At 38.9% G+C, this 19,764-nt stretch overlaps 1 protein-coding gene across 6 annotated transcripts in view; it reads right to left on the minus strand.

The window, feature by feature from the left end:
• Positions 1-19,764, minus strand: part of LOC150087204 (phytanoyl-CoA dioxygenase domain-containing protein 1-like) — a 207,190-nt gene that overhangs the window by 30,682 nt on the left and 156,744 nt on the right. For all 6 annotated transcript variants that reach the window (XM_090371876.1, XM_090371879.1, XM_090371880.1 and 3 more), the window contains one exon: positions 12,812-12,937. In XM_090371876.1, the coding sequence (XP_090228002.1) occupies positions 12,812-12,937 (126 nt within the window). The remainder of the gene's footprint in view (positions 1-12,811; positions 12,938-19,764) is intronic.

Raw genomic sequence — 19,764 nt, forward strand, 5'->3', positions numbered from 1 at the left:
GATACTGAAACTTGTGGGTGGGTCACTCGCACACTAGGCTGTTGTGGATTTATTGGATGATTGTTTTCCATAGCAGCATGTTCGAGAGGCAACACGAGGGAGTAACACTCTTGATCTGATTATTGGCAGTAATTATTCATGCATTAAGAATCTGAAAATAAAGGAATCACTTGGTGGCAGTGATCACAGCATACTGATATGGGATTTACTTAAAGATGTAACTACCATTAGGAATAAAGGGAAGGGTTTTTGTTTTCGTAAAGATGACTACAGTGGTCTCAGACAGTTTTTAAATTCTATATATTGGGACCAACTGATGATGTTACTAACAGCAAATTTTAAATGAGAAGCAATCAAGGAATTATTGTTGAAAGCTACTAGGCTTTTCATAACACCTAAGAAATACTGTTCAAAATTCAGGCCTAAATGGATGTCAGATGACTTCCATTTAGGCCTTTTACAACTGGTTTTACCTTTTTTTGACAAGATGAGTGGTCCTGGATAATTCGGCCAGAATCAATCAGCTAGTGGGTTTGCCTGCAAGGGTAAACTGTGTCCATGCCATGCTCTTACCCTCATTGTCCAAAGGACAAGTTCAGGCTGGAACCCAGTGGTGAGCTATAGTGGGCTCGTGAGAGCCATTGTTATTTTTTTTGAAAATTTGCGAGCCCATTGCTGAGATGATCATTTATTTTAAAAATGAAATCCTGAATGCAATTATTGAGTATCCAGAGCTGAAATTACGGTGGGACGAGTGGGGAACCATCCCCAGCATTCGATCAGTTATGTATTTTAAAATTGCTTCATTTTTGATTTAATTAAAGTCAGACCTTCTGTTTAGGCAACTTCTCTATAGGGAATTTTTTTGAATTTCCCTTGGTAATTACATTTAAAATAATTTCTGTTGAATGAAGAAATTTTCCATGTAACGAATGGATTAAGAGACACGACTTTGTATGTGTTATTCTCACCTGTGGTCTTTAGGCAATTTAGGTAATTAGAAAGCGTGAATTAAGGGTGAAAGGGGTTACCGTTTCACAATGTTGGTGTTGTCCCTAAAACCTGCAATCATATACCGAGACGTCGCACTTGTCAATAGGCTTTACATAGCCACTCAAAGGATTAAGCAGATTCCCGACACAGATGATACCTCTGGTCAACCTGTGTTGTGGTTCCCCTTTACTCCGGCAAACGGGGGCGCCTCCGTAGCCAGGTGGGAAGGAGCAGCAGTGTGCAGCACACGCTTCTTGATTAGACCGGGGTTCGAGCCCGTCACCACCAAATACGGAGGATGCGGAAAGGTCAGGGACTGACCACCGCATATCCCGGAGCAATATGGCCTTAGTTGCTAATGCTCCTAAAAACCAAACAACAACAACCAGCAAACGGGCATATGTTTTTCAGTGAAGTGAGTAATCCACACCTTTGAGTAAATTTTTCCTGTCTATGTTTACATGGTCATAGTAGCTGAATATCTGAGTGATTCCGACATTTTGCACAATATTCAAAGAACTAGTGACAGACTGACAGTAGCAACAGCAAATTCAAAATGGGAAGCATTCAAAGAATTAATCTTGGAAGCTACTAGGCTTTTCATACCAACTAAGAAATATTGTTAAAAAATTATGATTAAATGGATATTAGATGAACTAATTAGACGTGTGACAGAGAAGAAAAATGTATGGGATACATATAAAATAACAGGTGACACAGAAGCCTACGATAGATATAAGCTGGTCTGTAACCAAGTCACAAAGGAGGTTAGGCAGGCGAAGGCAGATTACGAGAAATCTTTGGCAAAGGATGTAAAGAAAAACAGCGAAGAGTTCTTTACTTATGTAAACTCTAGAAGAAAGGAGTTGAATCAGATTGGTCCACTTGATATCGATGGTTCAACTGTTGATGATCCTGCTCATGTAGCTAACAAACTAAATGAATATTTTGCATCTACATTCACACATGAGGAGTTATTCAGGGAGGGGAATGCCAGAGGTGTATTAAACTCTGGCAGTAAGCTAGATAATCGTGTAATAACTGAGAGTAAAGTGGAGGGAGAAATAGTTGAAGATAAACATAAGGCACCTGGGGTGGATGGAATCCATCCAGTTATATTAAAGGAGGCAGCAAAGGAAGTAAGCAAACCTTTAGCCATAATTATGAGAGCTTCCCTGGACTCACGGGAGGTACCCATGGACTGGAGATGTGCATTTGTGACCCCAATCCACAAAGGAGGATCAAAGGGAGACACACGTAATTACAGACCTGTTAGTTTAACTTCTATTCCAGGGAAATTAATGGAGTCACTGGTTAAAGAAGCATTGCATGATCATCTAGACAAGACTTCAGTTATAGCTCAGACACAGCATGGGTTTGTTAAGGGGAAGTCTTGTCTGACCAATATGATTGAATACAATGATGTAGTCGCAAAGAAACTGGATGCAAAGAATAACTTTGATATCATATATTTGGAAAGAGAAAGGCCTTTGATACTGTTGCACATGGAAGACTGCTGCACAAATTGGAGCAGTGTGGCATTGGAGGCAAATTGCTGCTATGGATAAAGGGATGGTCGAGTAGGAGAAGACAGAGTGGTAATCAATGGACACTGCTCTTCGTGGACAAATGTTATTAGTGGAGTCCCTCAGGGTTCAGTGTTGGGTTCACTGTATTTATAAATGATATTGATGATGATATATCAGGCTTAATGTCAAGGTTTGCAGATGATACGAAGGTTGGCAGGGTTATCAATGACACTAATGACAGTACGCTGCTGCAACAGGATCTCGAAAAGTTGAGCAGATGGGCTGAGAGGTGGCAAATAAAGTTTAACATTGACAAATGTAGGTACTATATACGGGAAGCAGTAACCCCAGAGTAACGTATCAACTCTGTGGTACTACACTGACAGTGGTAGAGAATGAGAAGGACCTGGGGTAATTGTGCAGGCAGATATGAGGTTTTCTGAGCAGTGCATACGGTCTGCAAGAGTAGCTCATGGTGTCTTGTCAATGATATACAGGAATTTTTCTAGCAGGGATAAGGAGGCGATTATCCCCTTGTATATGGTAATGGTCAGGCCACACCTTGAGTACTCTATACAGGTCTGGAGGCCTCACTTTAAGAAGGATGTAGAGCTGTTGGAACGAGTACAGAGAAGCACAACAAGATTAGTGAATGGAACATGAAGAAAGGCTTAAGTTTTGCAAATTACAGTGTCTGGAGACTAGGCACCTGCGAGGTGATCTGATTGAGGTGTATAAAGCCTTGAATGGTTTGAGCATGCTCAATGCTGATGGAATTTTTTTTCTTGCTCAGAATGATCACCTGAGAGGGAAGAAATTCAAATTGAAGAAAGATGGTTGTAGGATAGATGTGCAGAAGTTTACATTTAGCCAGCAGGTGATTGATTGCTGGAACAAACTTCCATCTGTCGTTGTAGAAGTTGATAGCTTAAATAGATTCAAGGCCGAACTCTACAAAAATTTGGAGTAAGTGGATGGGTGAAATAAGGTTTTTTTTTTTGCTGATGCTATATAAGCTTGCTTTCTTGCATCATGTGTCTTTGCTAATGCTAATGCTAAAGATAAAATTAGAAATACTGATATAAGAATGAATTTGGGAAAGTCTGAGGGAAAAGATGATTAGCATTAGCATTAGTAGAGGCATTTGATGCAAGAAAGCAAGCTTATGCAGCATCAGCCAAAAAAAAAAAAAAAAAAAACCACTTCCACTTCACCCCTCTGTTCGTTCAAAATACCTGTCCAGCTGAGCCTTAAACTTATTTAGGCTATCAACCTCCACCACAAGGGATGGAAGTCTGTTCCACCAACCAACCACCCGCTGGCTAAAGGCAAATTTCCGCACGTCTATCCTACATCTGTCTTTCCTCAATTTGAATTTATGCCCTCTCAGGTGCTTTTTCTGAGCTAGAGGAAGAATCCCATCAGCATTGAGCATGCTTAAACCATTCAAGGCTTTATACACCTCTATCAGATCACCTCGCTGGTGCCTAGTCTCCAGACACTGTAATTTGCAAAACTTAAGCCTTTCTTCGTAAGAGCACCCCTTTGTTCCATTCACTAATCTTGTTGCCCTTCTCTGTACTCGTTCCAGCAGCTCTACATCCTTCTTGAAATGAGGCCTCCAGACCTGTATACAGTACTCTAGGTGTGGCCTGACCATCGCCTTATACAATGGAATAATCACATCCTTATCCCTGCTGGAAAAATTTCTGTATATCATTGACAATACTCCATGAGCTACTCTTGCAGCCCGTCTGCACTGCTCAGAGAACTTCATATCTGCCTGCACAACCACCCCCAAGTCCCTTTCATTCTCTACCACTGTCAGTGTAGTACCACAGAGTTGATACGTTGCTCTGGGGTTGCTGTTTCCCATGTGTAGTACTTTACATTTATCAATGTTAAACTTCATTTGCCACCTCTCAGCCCATCTGCTCAACCTTTCCAGATCCTGTTGCAGCAGCATAGTGTCAGTAGTGTCCTTGACAACCCTGCCAACCTTTGTATCGTCTGCAAACTTGGACATTAAGCCCGATATACCATCATCAATATCATTTATAAATACAGAAAACAATAATGGACCCAACACTGAGCCCTGAGGGACTCCACTAATAACATCAGTCCACGATGAGCAGTGTCCATTGATTACCACTCTCTGTCTTCTCCCCCTCAACCACCCCTTTATCCATAGCAGCAATTTGCCTCCAATGTCACACTGCTCCAATTTGTGTAGCAGTCTTCCATGTGCAACAGTATCAAAAGCCTTTCTAAGATCCAAGTATATAATATCAAAGTTATTCCCTGCATCCAGTTCTTTTGTGACTGCATCATAGTATCCAATCAAGTTGGCCAGGCAAGACTTCCCCTTAACAAAACCATGCTGTGTCTGAGCTATAACTGAAGTCTTGTCTAAATGATCCTGCAGTGCTTCTTTAACCAGTGCCTCCATTAATTTTCCTGGAACAGAAGTTAAGCTCACAGGTCTATAATTACTTGTGTCAGCCTTTGATCCTCCTTTGTGAATTGGGGTCACATTTGCACATTTCCAGTCTATGGGTACCTCCCCTGAGTCCAAGGAAGCTCTCATAATTATGGCTAAGGGTTTGCTTACTTCCTTTGCTGCCTCCTTTAATATAACTGGATAGATCCCATCCACCCCGGGTGCCTTTCTTGTGTTTATCTTCAACAGTTTCTCCTCCACTTTACTCCCAGTTATTTCAAGATTCTGTAGCTTACTGCTAGAGTTGAATAACTCCTCATGTGTGAATGTCGATGCAAAATATTCATTTAGTTTGTTAGCTACCTGAGCAGGATCATCAACACTTGACCCATCAATATCAAGTGGACCAATCTGATTCATCCCCTTCCTTCTAGAGTTTACATAAGTAAAGAACTCTTTGCTGTTTTTCTTTGCATCCCTTGCCAAGGATTTCTCGTAATCTGCCTTCGCCTGCCTAACCTCCTTTGTAACTTGGTTGCATATCAACTTGTATCTATCATAGGCTTCTGTGTCATGTGTTAATTTGTATGTATCCCATGCATTTTTCTTCTCTGCCATATGCCTCATTAGTTCATCTGACATCCATTTTGGCCTAAACCTTGAACAATATTTCTTAGTTGGTATGTAAAGCCTAGTAGCTTCCAAGATAAGTTCTTTGAATGCTTCCCATTTTGAATTTGCTGTTGGTAACATCATCAGTTGGTCCCACTGTATAGAATTTAAATACTGTCTCAGTCCATCGTAGTCGCCTTTACGGAAGCAATAACCCTTCCCTTTACCCCTAATGGTAGTTACCTCTTTGAGTAAATCCCACTTCAGCACACTGTGATCACTGCCACCTAGTGGTTCATTTATCTGCAGATTCTTAATGCATGAAGAATCACTGCTGATAATCAAATCAAGAGTATTACTCCCTCTAGTTGCCTCCCGAACATGCTGATGTAGAAAACAATCATCCAATAAATCCACAAAAGTCCTGCTAGTGTGTGAGTAACCAGCCCCCAAATTCCAGTCAATATCTGGGAAATTAAAATCTCCCATTATAAGACACTCTGATTTACTGGCCCACTCTATTTCCCTGTACAGTTCCTTATTATACTCATCAGAGTCATTAGGCCTATAGCACACTCCTACTCTCAATTTTGATCTCCCAATGTTTATGTCACACCAAACTGACTCCACACTGCACTGTCCAGCGATGTCGACTGGCTTCACTTCCTTGGTTTTTATGTGTTTCTTAACTAATAACATAACCCCTCCTCCCTTCCTATCCTGTCTATCCTTTCTGTAGACGTTGTACTCCCCAAATTGCAGTTCTGCATCCCTTATATCTTTGTGACACCACGTCTCTGATATCCCAACAATTACATTACGTTTGCAATGGTTTGGACACATGAAGAGAATGAACTTGGATAGATTACTTGGACAGATTGCTTGAGATAAAAAATGGACAAGAGGCTGAGAGGAAGACCCAGGAAGATGTGAAGAGATCAGATTAGAGAAGATGTGGAAAGAAAGGGAATTGAGTGGGAGAGAATGATAGAAGACAATATCTGGGAAGACAGATATTATCTTCTTGCATCTTTCTCTTCCCAGACAACATACTAGAAGAAAAAATTGCAAGGCTTTGACTCACCTGACTCACTTCATCACCGTTCCAACCCAGGGTTGGAACAGTGATGAAGATGAAGACACATTACAAAGTAATGTGATACGTAATGTGAATAAATATGTATTACATTTCTGTACATAATACATAACATTACACAAAAAGAGAGCAATTGATCCCACTTTTTCTGGCTTCATGCTAAAATACTATTAAATGAAACTGAATAAATACTTTAATTATACTTATTATTTGAGGCCTTATGAATTTTCAGTCCTTGGTTTTACAAAGGTTCACACTAGCAGTAATGCTGCAAAAATTCACATGAAAATAAAGAACATAGTAGTAACACTAATTAGGCAAAACAAAATTGTATGATATATACACCGATGAGCCAAAACATTATAACCACGTACCTAATATGATGTTGGTCCTCCACGTGCAGCCAAAACAGTTTGTACTGTTTTGGCTGCACGTGGGGCTGTTGTTGTTGTTATTATTTGGTTTTTAGGAGCATTAGCAACCAAGGCCATATTGCTTCGCCCCAGTTAGGCATGGATGCTACAAGATTTCGAAATGTGTCTTGTGGTATTTGGTATCAACATGTAACCAGCAGATCCTTTAACTCCTCTAAAGTCTGTGGTAGAGACGCCGCAGTTCGGAGTTGCTGTTCCAACACAATACCTGGAAATCTTCCTCATGTTCCACGAACCAGTCTCGAACAATCCGGGTGGTGTGGCATGGAGCATTATCCTGTTGAAAGTTGTATAATCTTACTACCTCTACCACTGCCAAAGGGGACAACCATTGCTGTAAAAGGGTGTACCTGGTCAGCAATGATGTTTAGGTACAAGGTACAAGGTATTCGTGTAATGATTGCGGCCTCCAGGGTTTCCCCTATATACCGCTGTATCTTCTGTAGTTTATTTATAGCCGGCAAGTGTGTGTAAATGTATGTGTGTATGTTTTAGTGTATGTTTAGGTAGGTGGTAGACGTCAGAGTGCCCAGCACATGGATGACTGGACCCAGGGTATCCCAGCAGAACATCACCCAAAGCATGACACCGCCGCCACCAGCTTGTTTTCGTCCCACAGTGCATCCAGGCACCATCACTTCCCCAAGTAAATGATGCACATGTACAGGCCGTCCACATGGTGCAACAGAAACATGATTCATCAGACCAGATGATATTCTTCCAATCACTCAAGGTCCAGTTCCAATGCTCACGTGCCCATTGTAGGCGCTGTTGCTGGTGAACCGTGGTTAGCATGGGTACTCGGAGCGGCCTGCGGCTACGCAGCCCCATTTTCAACAGGGTTCAATGTACTGTGTGTTGTGACACATTACTCCATCACCAGCATTCCAATTACTGGCAAGTTGCACCACAGTTGCCCTTCTATTGCCACATACCATCCGGGAGCGGCTTCGCTCACCTCGAACATTGATGAGCCGTGGTCGTCCAAGACCTCGCTGGCAGTTCATGGGTTCTCCCTCCTTGGACCACTTTCGGTAGGTACTATGGCTGATTGTGAGCATCTCACCCGCTGTGCCATTTTGGATATGCTCTGACCCAGTTGTCTGGCCATTACAATTTGGCCGTTGTCAAACTCACTTAAATCCACTCGCTGCCTTTCTCATCTGAAGAACAAGAGTAACTGATTAACAGAGCTCAGTATCAGGTATTTTTTATACCATGTCCCGACTCGCGCACATGCCATAGTTCAACACCTGAAGTTGCTTCAATTTGCATAATGCTTGCTGGTCATAATGTTTTGGCTCATTGGTGTAGGTGTGTTTAATACTGAATACAGGCATCCTGTGATTTGTATTGCTCTAATTGTTATCTTTTCATTCATTCATTCATTCACAACCAACTATAACCAAAATAACAACCCCCCCCCCTTCATACATCTCTTCTTTCGCTTACTTACATCCTTGAGGTCCTTGAGGTTGTCACAGACATTCTCTCAGATATGCCAGACAAGCTGTGCTTGCTACCTGGGAGTCTAAAACGCTGATGGAACTGATATTCGGGTGACATTCAAGTCAAGTGGACTCAATTTCAGCAAAGTCCGGATGGTCTGTGACAGCCAAATCCTCTGCTTGCACCTTCATGATGGTGGGACTGTTAGTAATCCTGGGTATGACCTACATGCACAAGCACACTGTGGGTGACCATCCAGGTGTGAACCAACATAAGCAGGGGTCGAGGTGTGGTGTCCACACCACATGGAGGAATTCCTCTGTGTTACCAGATAATACTAGGTGGTAGATGACTCTCATCAAATAAATAAATAGTAAGTAGTAAATAAATTTGATGAATTTGAGGTATTGCTCAAAACATCGAAGGCAGATATTGTTGGGATATCAGAGACATGGTGTCACATAGATATAAGGGATGCAGAACTACAATTTGGGGAGTACAACGTCTACAGAAAGGATAGACAGGATAGGAAGGGAGGAGGGGTTATGTTATTAGTTAAGAAACACATAAAAACCAAGGAAGTGAAGCCAGTCGACATCGCTGGACAGTGCAGTGTGGAGTCAGTTTGGTGTGACATAAACATTGGGAGATCAAAATTGAGAGTAGGAGTGTGCTATAGGCCTAATGACTCTGATGAGTATAATAAGGAACTGTACAGGGAAATAGAGTGGGCCAGTAAATCAGAGTGTCTTATAATGGGAGATTTTAATTTCCCAGATATTGACTGGAATTTGGGGGCTGGTTACTCACACACTAGCAGGACTTTTGTGGATTTATTGGATGACTGTTTTCTACATCAGCATGTTCGGGAGGCAACTAGAGGGAGTAATACTCTTGATTTGATTATCAGCAGTGATTCTTCATGCATTAAGAATCTGCAGATAAATGAACCACTAGGTGGCAGTGATCACAGTGTGCTGAAGTGGGATTTACTCAAAGAGGTAACTACCATTAGGGGTAAAGGGAAGGGTTATTGCTTCCGTAAAGGCGACTACGATGGACTGAGACAGTATTTAAATTCTATACAGTGGGACCAACTGATGATGTTACCAACAGCAAATTCAAAATGGGAAGCATTCAAAGAACTTATCTTGGAAGCTATTAGGCTTTACATACCAACTAAGAAATATTGTTCAAGGTTTAGGCCAAAATGGATGTCAGATGAACTAATGAGGCATATGGCAGAGAAGAAAAATGCATGGGATACATACAAATTAACACATGACACAGAAGCCTATGATAGATACAAGTTGATATGCAACCAAGTTACAAAGGAGGTTAGGCAGGCAATGGCAGATTACGAGAAATCCTTGGCAAGGGATGCAAAGAAAAACAGCAAAGAGTTCTTTACTTATGTAAACTCTAGAAGGAAGGGGATGAATCAGATTGGTCCACTTGATATTGATGGGTCAACTGTTGATGATCCTGCTCAGGTAGCTAACAAACTAAATGAATATTTTGCATCGACATTCACACATGAGGAGTTATTCAGCGAGGGGAATGCCAGAGGTGTATTCAACTCTAGCAGTAAGCTACAGAATCTTGAAATAACTGGGAGTAAATTGGAGGAGAAACTGTTAAAGATAAACACAAGAAAGGCACCCGGGGTGGATGGGATCTATCCAGTTATATTAAAGGAGGCAGCAAAGGAAGTAAGCAAACCCTTAGCCATAATTATGAGAGCTTCCTTGGACTCAGGGGAGGTACCCATAGACTGGAAATGTGCAAATGTGACCCCAATTCACAAAGGAGGATCAAAGGCTGACACAAGTAATTATAGACCTGTGAGCTTAACTTCTGTTCCAGGAAAATTAATGGAGGCACTGGTTAAAGAAGCACTGCAGGATCATTTAGACAAGACTTCAGTTATAGCTCAGACACAGCATGGTTTTGTTAAGGGGAAGTCTTGCCTGACCAACTTGATTGGATACTATGATGCAGTCACAAAAGAACTGGATGCAGGGGATAACTTTGATATTATATACTTGGATCTTAGAAAGGCTTTTGATACTGTTGCACATGGAAGACTACTACACAAATTGGAGCAGTGTGACATTGGAGGCAAATTGCTGCTATGGATAAAGGGGTGGTTGAGGGGGAGAAGACAGAGAGTGGTAATCAATGGACACTGCTCATCGTGGACTGATGTTATTAGTGGAGTCCCTCAGGGCTCAGTGTTGGGTCCATTATTGTTTTCTGTATTTATAAATGATATTGATGATGGTATATCGGGCTTAATGTCCAAGTTTGCAGACGATACAAAGGTTGGCAGGGTTGTCAAGGACACTACTGACACTATGCTGCTGCAACAGGATCTGGAAAGGTTGAGCAGATGGGCTGAGAGGTGGCAAATGAAGTTTAACATTGATAAATGTAAAGTACTACACATGGGAAACAGCAACCCCAGAGCAACGTATCAACTCTGTGGTACTACACTGACAGTGGTAGAGAATGAAAGGGACTTGGGGGTGGTTGTGCAGGCAGATATGAAGTTCTCTGAGCAGTGCAGACGGGCTGCAAGAGTAGCTCATGGAGTATTGTCAATGATATACAGGAATTTTTCCAGCAGGGATAAGGATGTGATTATTCCATTGTATAAGGCGATGGTCAGGCCACACCTAGAGTACTGTATACAGGTCTGGAGACCTCATTTCAAGAAGGATGTAGAGCTGCTGGAACGAGTACAGAGAAGGGCAACAAGATTAGTGAATGGAACAAAGGGGTGCTCTTACGAAGAAAGGCTTAAGTTTTGCAAATTACAGTGTCTGGAGACTAGGCACCAGCGAGGTGATCTGATAGAGGTGTATAAAGCCTTGAATGGTTTAAGCATGCTCAATGCTGATGGGATTCTTCCTCTAGCTCAGAAAAATCACCTGAGAGGGCATAAATTCAAATTGAGGAAAGACAGATGTAGGATAGACGTGCGGAAATTTGCCTTTAGCCAGCGGGTGGTTGGTTGGTGGAACAGACTTCCATCCCTTGTGGTGGAGGTTGATAGCCTAAATAAGTTTAAGGCTCAGCTGGACAGGTATTTTGAACGAACAGAGGGGTGAAGTGGAAGTGGGGTTTTTTTTTTTTTTTTTTTTTTGGCTGATGCTGCATAAGCTTGCTTTCTTGCATCAAATGCCTCTACTAATGCTAATGCTAATGCTAATCAACCAGTGCAATACCACCACTTTGCTTATTGGAGGCTTGAAGTGGTGGTGGTTGTTGTTATTTGGTTTTTTAGGAGTATTAGCAACTAAGACCATATTGCTCCAGGGATATGCGGTGGTCATTCCCTGACCTTTCCGTATCCTCTGTATTTGGTGAGCACAGGCTCGAACCCTGGTCTAATCAAGAAGCGTGTGCTATGCACTGCCATTCCTGCCCACCTGGTTAAGGAGTCGCCCCTCTGAGTTACACCAATTATTGCAATGCAATTGTGACAAATGCACTAAAATAGATGCAATATCTGGGGAGGTTGGCAAGTAACAGCTAAAACACAGTTAAAAGTCTTGCATGGATGAGTGAAGAAGATATGAGTGAAGAAGTCTTGCAGAAGATATGATTCTGGAACCTGATATCAGCATCCAAGGCATAATGACTGTAGGACCAAACAGTTGTACTGATGAAACGGCGACCCACTTTTCTGATGAGTGAAAAGCTTTCACTAAAGAAATGAAATTACTGAAATTTTCCATTCCATGGACTGGAATCAGTCAATGGTGGATTTGTAATGGCCAAGCAGGTGTCAAACCAGTCATTTGATGACAGGCAGTCTGCAAGTGGACAGAATTGTCACCATATATAAGAAAAATGCATTTTCACATTGAACCATCACTATAAAAAAAGAAGTGAGCAGCATTGGAAGTAGAAACCAAGTAAATGAGGCACATAAAAAAACAGAGGCAGAGCATAAAATGAAGAGTAATTTGTAATTATGCATCTATCTCTAATATGCGCTAAATCAGATTTTATATCCCAAACCATCATAAAAAAAGTACAGCGAGCAGCGAACAGAGAAATGTAACTTGAACTCTAAGTTTAGCTATGTCTAAGGGACAGGCTTATGGGGAGTACTCATATTAGGTGCAAGAACAGAATTAACATACTGGGTTTTGTTGGAGTTGATCAAGGCAAAAAATCCCAACAAAATAATTTTTCACTCAGGAAAAGCATAAATATTTTACTACTTAAATTAACTAGCTAATTGTACCTTTATGAGAACCAGGAAGGAAATACAGACATCCATTTTCTACAGTGGCATCTTCAAGTGGAATCCAAACTCCTAATATTTTTGGTGGATTTGTATAAAGATAAGTTGCATCCTGATGAGGAACAACTGTAAAAATAAAGCTTCAAAATTATTACGCAACACTATACAACCTATTAAAAAGTCAATATTTTTAATAAGTTGTGAAGAAAAGATAGCATAACTAAGTAAAGTGGTAAAGACCCTTATAGGTATTATTTATAGCAAACTATAGGCAGTCCTCAACTTACGTTAATTTGATTTACATTATGTAAGTGCTGATCTGCACTTACATAAAAAAAATTACCACCCATGTTATTACTTATAGCAGTCTGATCCATCTCCCCACATTTTTATTCTATTTTATTAATGAAATGTTTACTATGAACAGCAAAGTGGATAAACAGAAAGTAGATAAAGGCAGCAAAACTGTCATTAGGGAGAGAGAAATGATTAAAATAATAAACTGGATCAGAGACTGTTCAAGATATAGAACCTTGTAGAATAGATAATTTGTTTAGTACAACACTCAAAAACAGGGTTCTTGTTTTCCTCGGAGCTTAAGAAAGCAATATAAAATCAGTCTTTACTTATAAAGCACAAAACATATAACAAAAGCACAAAACATATAACAAAAAATTTGTCCTTCAACAAATTTGTATACATAATATGGTAATGCCTTTCATATTCAGAATTGTAAAAGCCCATAAGCCAGGTTATTCATTATGATCAGTTAACTTTATACAAGTTTTCAACCTTTTCAGGTCTGTCCTCATTCATAGTGAACGTCTTAACTACCTCCATATTCGCCTTCAGGGTTAACAACACGTTTTCAAAAACTAAAATGGATTAATTTAACATACATATATCAAAAACATACACTAAATCAATACCACAAAAAAATAATCTTTAATTATACATCACAGAAAATGTCTGCTTCAACATTTTCTCCTTCAATGTAATTTTATAACATAATTTGTACTTCTAAAAGTCTGGTTTGATCCCGAGTTAACAAAATTACATCACGGCTTCGTAGAAAAAATGGTTGCTACAGCTATTATCTTTATAGAGAGAAATATAATATGAAGATGGAATTCTTTGCAAAGCAGGTCTAGGAATCTTCCAAAGAATATATATCCATAGATTAAGAGAATCATCTGGTCTGACAAGAAGTTCAAGCACAGATTTCACTGTTTGAAAGTCTTACAGTGTTTTTTTGGATCAATGATATCCCAATGTTAATCAATTTACAAGACAATACCTCAGTAGTGTATACTCAATTCCAATTACTGCACATAAGTTAGCTGCGGCAGCAGAGGGCCATATAGTTGATCCATACGTTATACAATGGGCAAACATATAACAAAAAATTACTTCTGTATAATTTTGCTGTCAGAAATTTTGAAAATGAGAAACTATTTTTACAGGGATGGGATACACTTAAATAGAAGGGGTGCAAGAATATTTGCTGATGCTATGAGGAATACACAGATTAATCAATTAACAGATTAACAAGAGCACCAGGCAGAGGTGAAGTGATTCTTGCACTGCTTCTATTGGAAAATGCAGCAGCTTGGAAAGCAAAGTGTTGGGGATTTCAGGCCTTGCTGATGGACATCAGGGAACAAGTGAATATATGGGCTGTGTAAGGACATTGTGGGGATAACAGAGACATGGTGTCACTCAGACATAAGTGATATTGAATATGTGGAGTACAATGTATACAGGAAGGACAGACAGGACATGAGGAGTGGAGGGGTTGTGCTCTGAGCTAAGAAGCATATTAAATCTAAGGCAGTACATCCAGTTAACATTGGCGGCCAGTGAAATGTTGAGCCAGTTTGGTGTGATATAAGAACTGAGAAAACAAAATTGAGAGTAGGAGTGTGTTATAGGCCTAATGACTGTGACGAGAAAACAAAACAACTATACAGGGAAATAGAGTGGGCCAGTAAATCAATTGTCTTATAATGGGGGATTTTAACTTCCCAAATGTTGACTGGAATTTGTGGGTTGGTCACTCATACACTAGCTAGAATTTTCTGGATTTCTTGGATGACTGTTTTCTACAGCAGCATGTTAGAGAGGCATCAAGAGGAAGCAATACTCCTGATCTGGTTATCAGTAGTGATTCAAGATGCATTAAGGATCTACAGGTAAAAGACCAACTGGGTAGCAGCGATCACAGTGTACTAATGTGGAATTCCACTAAAGCAGTGGTTCCCAAACTACGATCTATGGACCTTTAAAAAATCAAAAAACAGCTACGGACCCCTTCAAAATTCAAGATAGGTTTGTGGACCCCTATATATACAGCAGACTCTTGATTTTCTGGGATAGATGGTAAAAAACAAATCCCGGATAATCCAAAAATACAGAAGTCCTTGACATACGTAAGCTAAGACGTAACTTCTTACTTCGTCGAGTTTTACGTAACTCGGGAATGACTAATAGCAAATTGCTACTATTATTGTCAAATCTGAATTCAGCACATTACTTGTCAATCTTTCACCATTTTCATACATTCTTATTAGTTTAATTTTCTAATCCAAATTGATCGCTTTCCTTTTGTTGGTAGATTTACTAGTACCGGCTGTCACTTATTCTCTTAGTTGGCACCATGATAACTGTCAAAATGAAATTTTCTGTAAAGAACTTCTCAGGGTTAAAGCGAAATCTCACTATTATCACCCCGCACAAGCTTACATTTTACTAAAGCACACATTTCTGGAGGTCACTACCATAAAACAATAAAAACAAATTGCACTTTCCATCTTATTTGGGCTTTTCTCTTTGTGCATCTAATTATAAATGGATAGTAAACTCGATCTTATTGCATTTGCGAAAATACCGATAGCTGGAATTCTGTAGGTTTTTACGTTATTATGGTGAAATGTGTGTCCCCTTCACTGAAATCTTCAATCATATGAAAAAAAAAAAAAAACCCATAAATAAATTGTAAGAATCTTCTCTTCTTTCCTATTTTTTTGCTTGTTACTCCGTACCTCACTTGTGCAATTTGTGAGTGCTGTGATCGTCATTATTGATTGTTTATTATTATTATTATTTTTTAAATTTTACAATCCTAAAAAAAAAACAAAAAAAAAATAGAGTGAAAAAAAAATTGCGTAGGTGCTTAAGTCGGGGACTTACTGTATCGAAAAATGTTCAGCAACCTACGTAAAAAATATGGCGACAGATAAAAAATAAAAACATTTTCCATGCACTACTCGTGTGTCCAATACGATGCTATTTTGCGATGTCGATTTTAAATCTAATAGCTTCCCTTTATTTTTTTACAATGTTGGGTATGGTGTGGTCACCAACATTATAATGGTTCATTAAAGATTTAACAGATGCACCATTTTCAAACTTTTGAATAATTTCAAGTCTTTGTTTAACTGAAAGTGCCACTCTTTTGCGTTTACCCATCGTTTTCGCAATTTTTAAACAAAAAAAAATATATATTTACTATAAAAAAAATTTCAACATCCCTGACATAAATAACGAGACAAAATTTGTCTTTTTGCGGTGCAACGGAACACAACAATCGACAAGACACACTAAAACAAACTAAACATTTGTTTTTTTTTTTCTTTTCTTTCTTTCTTTCTTTCTTTTTTTTTTGAGCAGCGGGTGTGAAGACATCAGGGTTGCAAGATAATGGGTACACTAATCTCCCAATGACGACTTATATAACGGCGCTTCTTGTTGCTTATTTCCGACTTGCAAAACATCTATTTAAAACTACTGTATGCTAGTCATTACTTGAATTTTATGATTTTTGGTTGATTTTTTTTTTTTTTTTTTTTTTAAATTTGGAATCTTGAAGTGTCCCGGTTAATCCGATCCCAGTAAATCGAGAGTCTGCTGTATATATATTGAGACAAACTTACGCATATGTTTCTCTCTCTCTCCCTCTCTCTCTCTCTCTCTCTCTCTCTCTCTCTGCGTGCGTGCGTGCGTGCGAACCTGAGTTTCCTGAAAAGAAAATTCAAAGTTTTATACTTAAAACAACTCAACTTTATTTATTCTTATTTTTACATAAATATATAATAATAATTTTTTTAACATCAATTTGCTATACATACATAGAAGGAATAATTTGACCAGTTCCAGAGGCTCCATTTTGCGGACTCCAGTTTGGGAAAAGTTGCACTAAAGAAATAACTACTGTCAAAGACAAAGGGAAAGACTTCTGCTTTTGTAGGAGTGAATACAGTGGTCTCAGACAGTTTTTAAATTCTACGCAGTGGGACCGACTGATGATGATGTTACCAACAGCAAATACTAATGGGAAGCATTCGTAGAAGCTACTAGGCTTTTCATACCAATGAAGAAATACTGTTCCAAGGCTTAGACCTAAATGGATGTCAGATGAACTATTTAGACGAATGGCAAAGAAAAGGACAAGGAATGCATATAAATTATCAGTTGATTAAGAAGCGTATGGTAGATATAAATATGTCTATAATCAAGCCACAAAGGAGGCTAAGGCAGATAGAGAGAAGTCTCTGACAAAGAATGCAAAAAAGCAGCAAAGCCTTCTATGCTTATAATAACAGTAGAAGGAAGGGACTGAATCACATTGGGCAACTTGATGTTAATGGGTTAAATGCTGATGACCTTTATGAATAGATATTTATGAATAGTTGATCCTGAAAAAATGAATAGACATTTTGCATCTACATTCACACAAGAAATTCTTTAGGGGAGGGATGCTAGAAGTTCATCAAACTCCAACAGAGAGCTAAAAATGAATTTGTAATAACTGAAAGGAAAGTGGAAGAGGAATTGTCGAAGCTGAACATAAAAAGGCACCGGGGTGGATGGGATCTATCCAAGCATATTAAAGAGGCAGCAAAGGAAGTAAGCAAGCCTTCAGCCATACTTATGAAAGCATTCTTGGATTCGGGACAGGTCCTTATGGACTGGAGATGTGCAAATGTATTGTCAATTCAGAAAGGGGGAGTCAAAAGGTGATGAGTAATTACAGACCTGTTAGCTTAACATCTGTTCTAGGGAAAATAATGGAGTCACTGGTTAAAGAAGTAATGCAGAACCATCTGGACAAGAATGTAATTATACTGCAGTCACAGTATAGATTTGTTAAGGGGCAGTCTTGTCCAAATGAAAGTGGTAGACGGCTTTCATCAACCGGTGAAATACCACTACTTTGCTTATTGGAGGCTTGAAGTGGTGAAACCCATGTTTAGTCTCTAGAGCAAGGTTTCCGGCACCCCCCTTCCTCCATACTTCTCCTTCAACCCATGCACGGTACTAAGTACTATAGGTTTTGATACCTTTCGTGTTTGGGGTTTTCATAATAAAAAAAAAAAAAAAACAATCTGATGGGTTACTATAATGCAGTGACAAAGGAATTGGATGCAAAAAATAATTTTGATATCATACACTTGGATTTCAGGAAGGATTTTGATGCTATTCCACATTAAAGACTGCTGTATAAACTGGAGCAATGTGACATTAAAGACAATTTACTGCTATAGATAAAGGGATGGTTAAGTGGAAGACATAGAATGATTATCAATGGGCACTGCTCTTTATGGACTAATGTTATCAGTGGAGCCTCCCATGGTTGTTTTCAATATTTATTAATGATACTGATAAAGGTATATCAGGTTTAATGTCAAAGTCTGCAGATGATACAAAAGTTGACAGGGTGGTAAAAGACAGTAATCAGGGTGAGCTACTGCAACAAGATCTAAGAAAATTGGGTCAGTGGCCTGAGAAATGGCAGTTGAAGTTTAACATTGACAAATGCAAGGTACTGCTTATGGTTAGCAGTAATCTCAGAGTAAATAATCAACTGTGAGGTACTAAATTGGGGTAGTGGAAAATGAAACAGACCAAGGGGGCAACTTGGTCTGTTTCATACTCATGGGGTTTTGTCAATGATATAGAGAAACTTTGCTAGCAGCAAAAAGGAGGTGATTATCCCTTTGTACAAAGCCATGGTTAGGCCACACCTTGAGTATTGTCTGGAGGCCTCACTTTAGGATGTGATCTGCTGGAACAGTTACAGAGAAGGGCAGCCAGATTGGTGAAGGGAACAAAAGGGTGTTCTTAATTAGAGAGACTAGGCACCTGTGGGGTGCCTAGTCTCTTTCATGCAACATAATTCTTTAATGGATTAATTTTTTAATGGATTTCCAGCTTTCTTCTTGGTATTATTTATTTTCAAATCATTGGAATGATTATTTAGATATGCAAATTTATAGACATCAATTATTTTTAAAAAGAAGTTTCTGAACATATTTTTTATATTTAGAACTTTAATAATAAAAATCTCTGCATAAAACTTTTCAATTTATATTTTATACAGAGATTTTAACTGTGGTACTTAGTGTAAATATTGATATTATATTTTATTCACAGATATAAATTAAAGGCATTCTTTTAGTTACAGTTTTAAGGTTAGTGGTCCTCATATTTTAACAGATACAAGGTAATGATTTAAAAAATTGAAAGTTAAGTTAGAATTATTGTTTTTAGTAACTTTTAACTTAATCCATTATGTTTTTTACCCAACAACCTAAGTAACTTAATAAATTTTGTAAAACCTTGCAAAAGTAACAAATTTTATACTAAGTTAGTTCAGAACAAACATCTTTTATTTTTTTACTTAAGGAAAAAAAAATTAAAACAAAAAATAGATTAACATTTTTTTTATCATAATGAATTAGCTCAGATTTCAAGATGTGGATAATTTAAGTGGGATATGGCACAAGTTAAATATAATCCAATATTTAACTTGTGCTCGACCATTGGAAGGATTTTATAATTTGATCTGAAACTTGTGCCCAACTGCTAGTTACTCTTTCTAGGAAAGACCATATCTATTCTTTTTATATATAAAATGAAATTGATTTCTAATTTAGAATCAGCACTTAAAATGA

This window comes from Mastigoproctus giganteus, chromosome 4, assembly GCF_048544385.1.
Source record: "Mastigoproctus giganteus isolate SK-2022 chromosome 4, ASM4854438v1, whole genome shotgun sequence".
In the NCBI taxonomy this organism is placed as follows: domain Eukaryota; kingdom Metazoa; phylum Arthropoda; class Arachnida; order Uropygi; family Thelyphonidae; genus Mastigoproctus; species Mastigoproctus giganteus.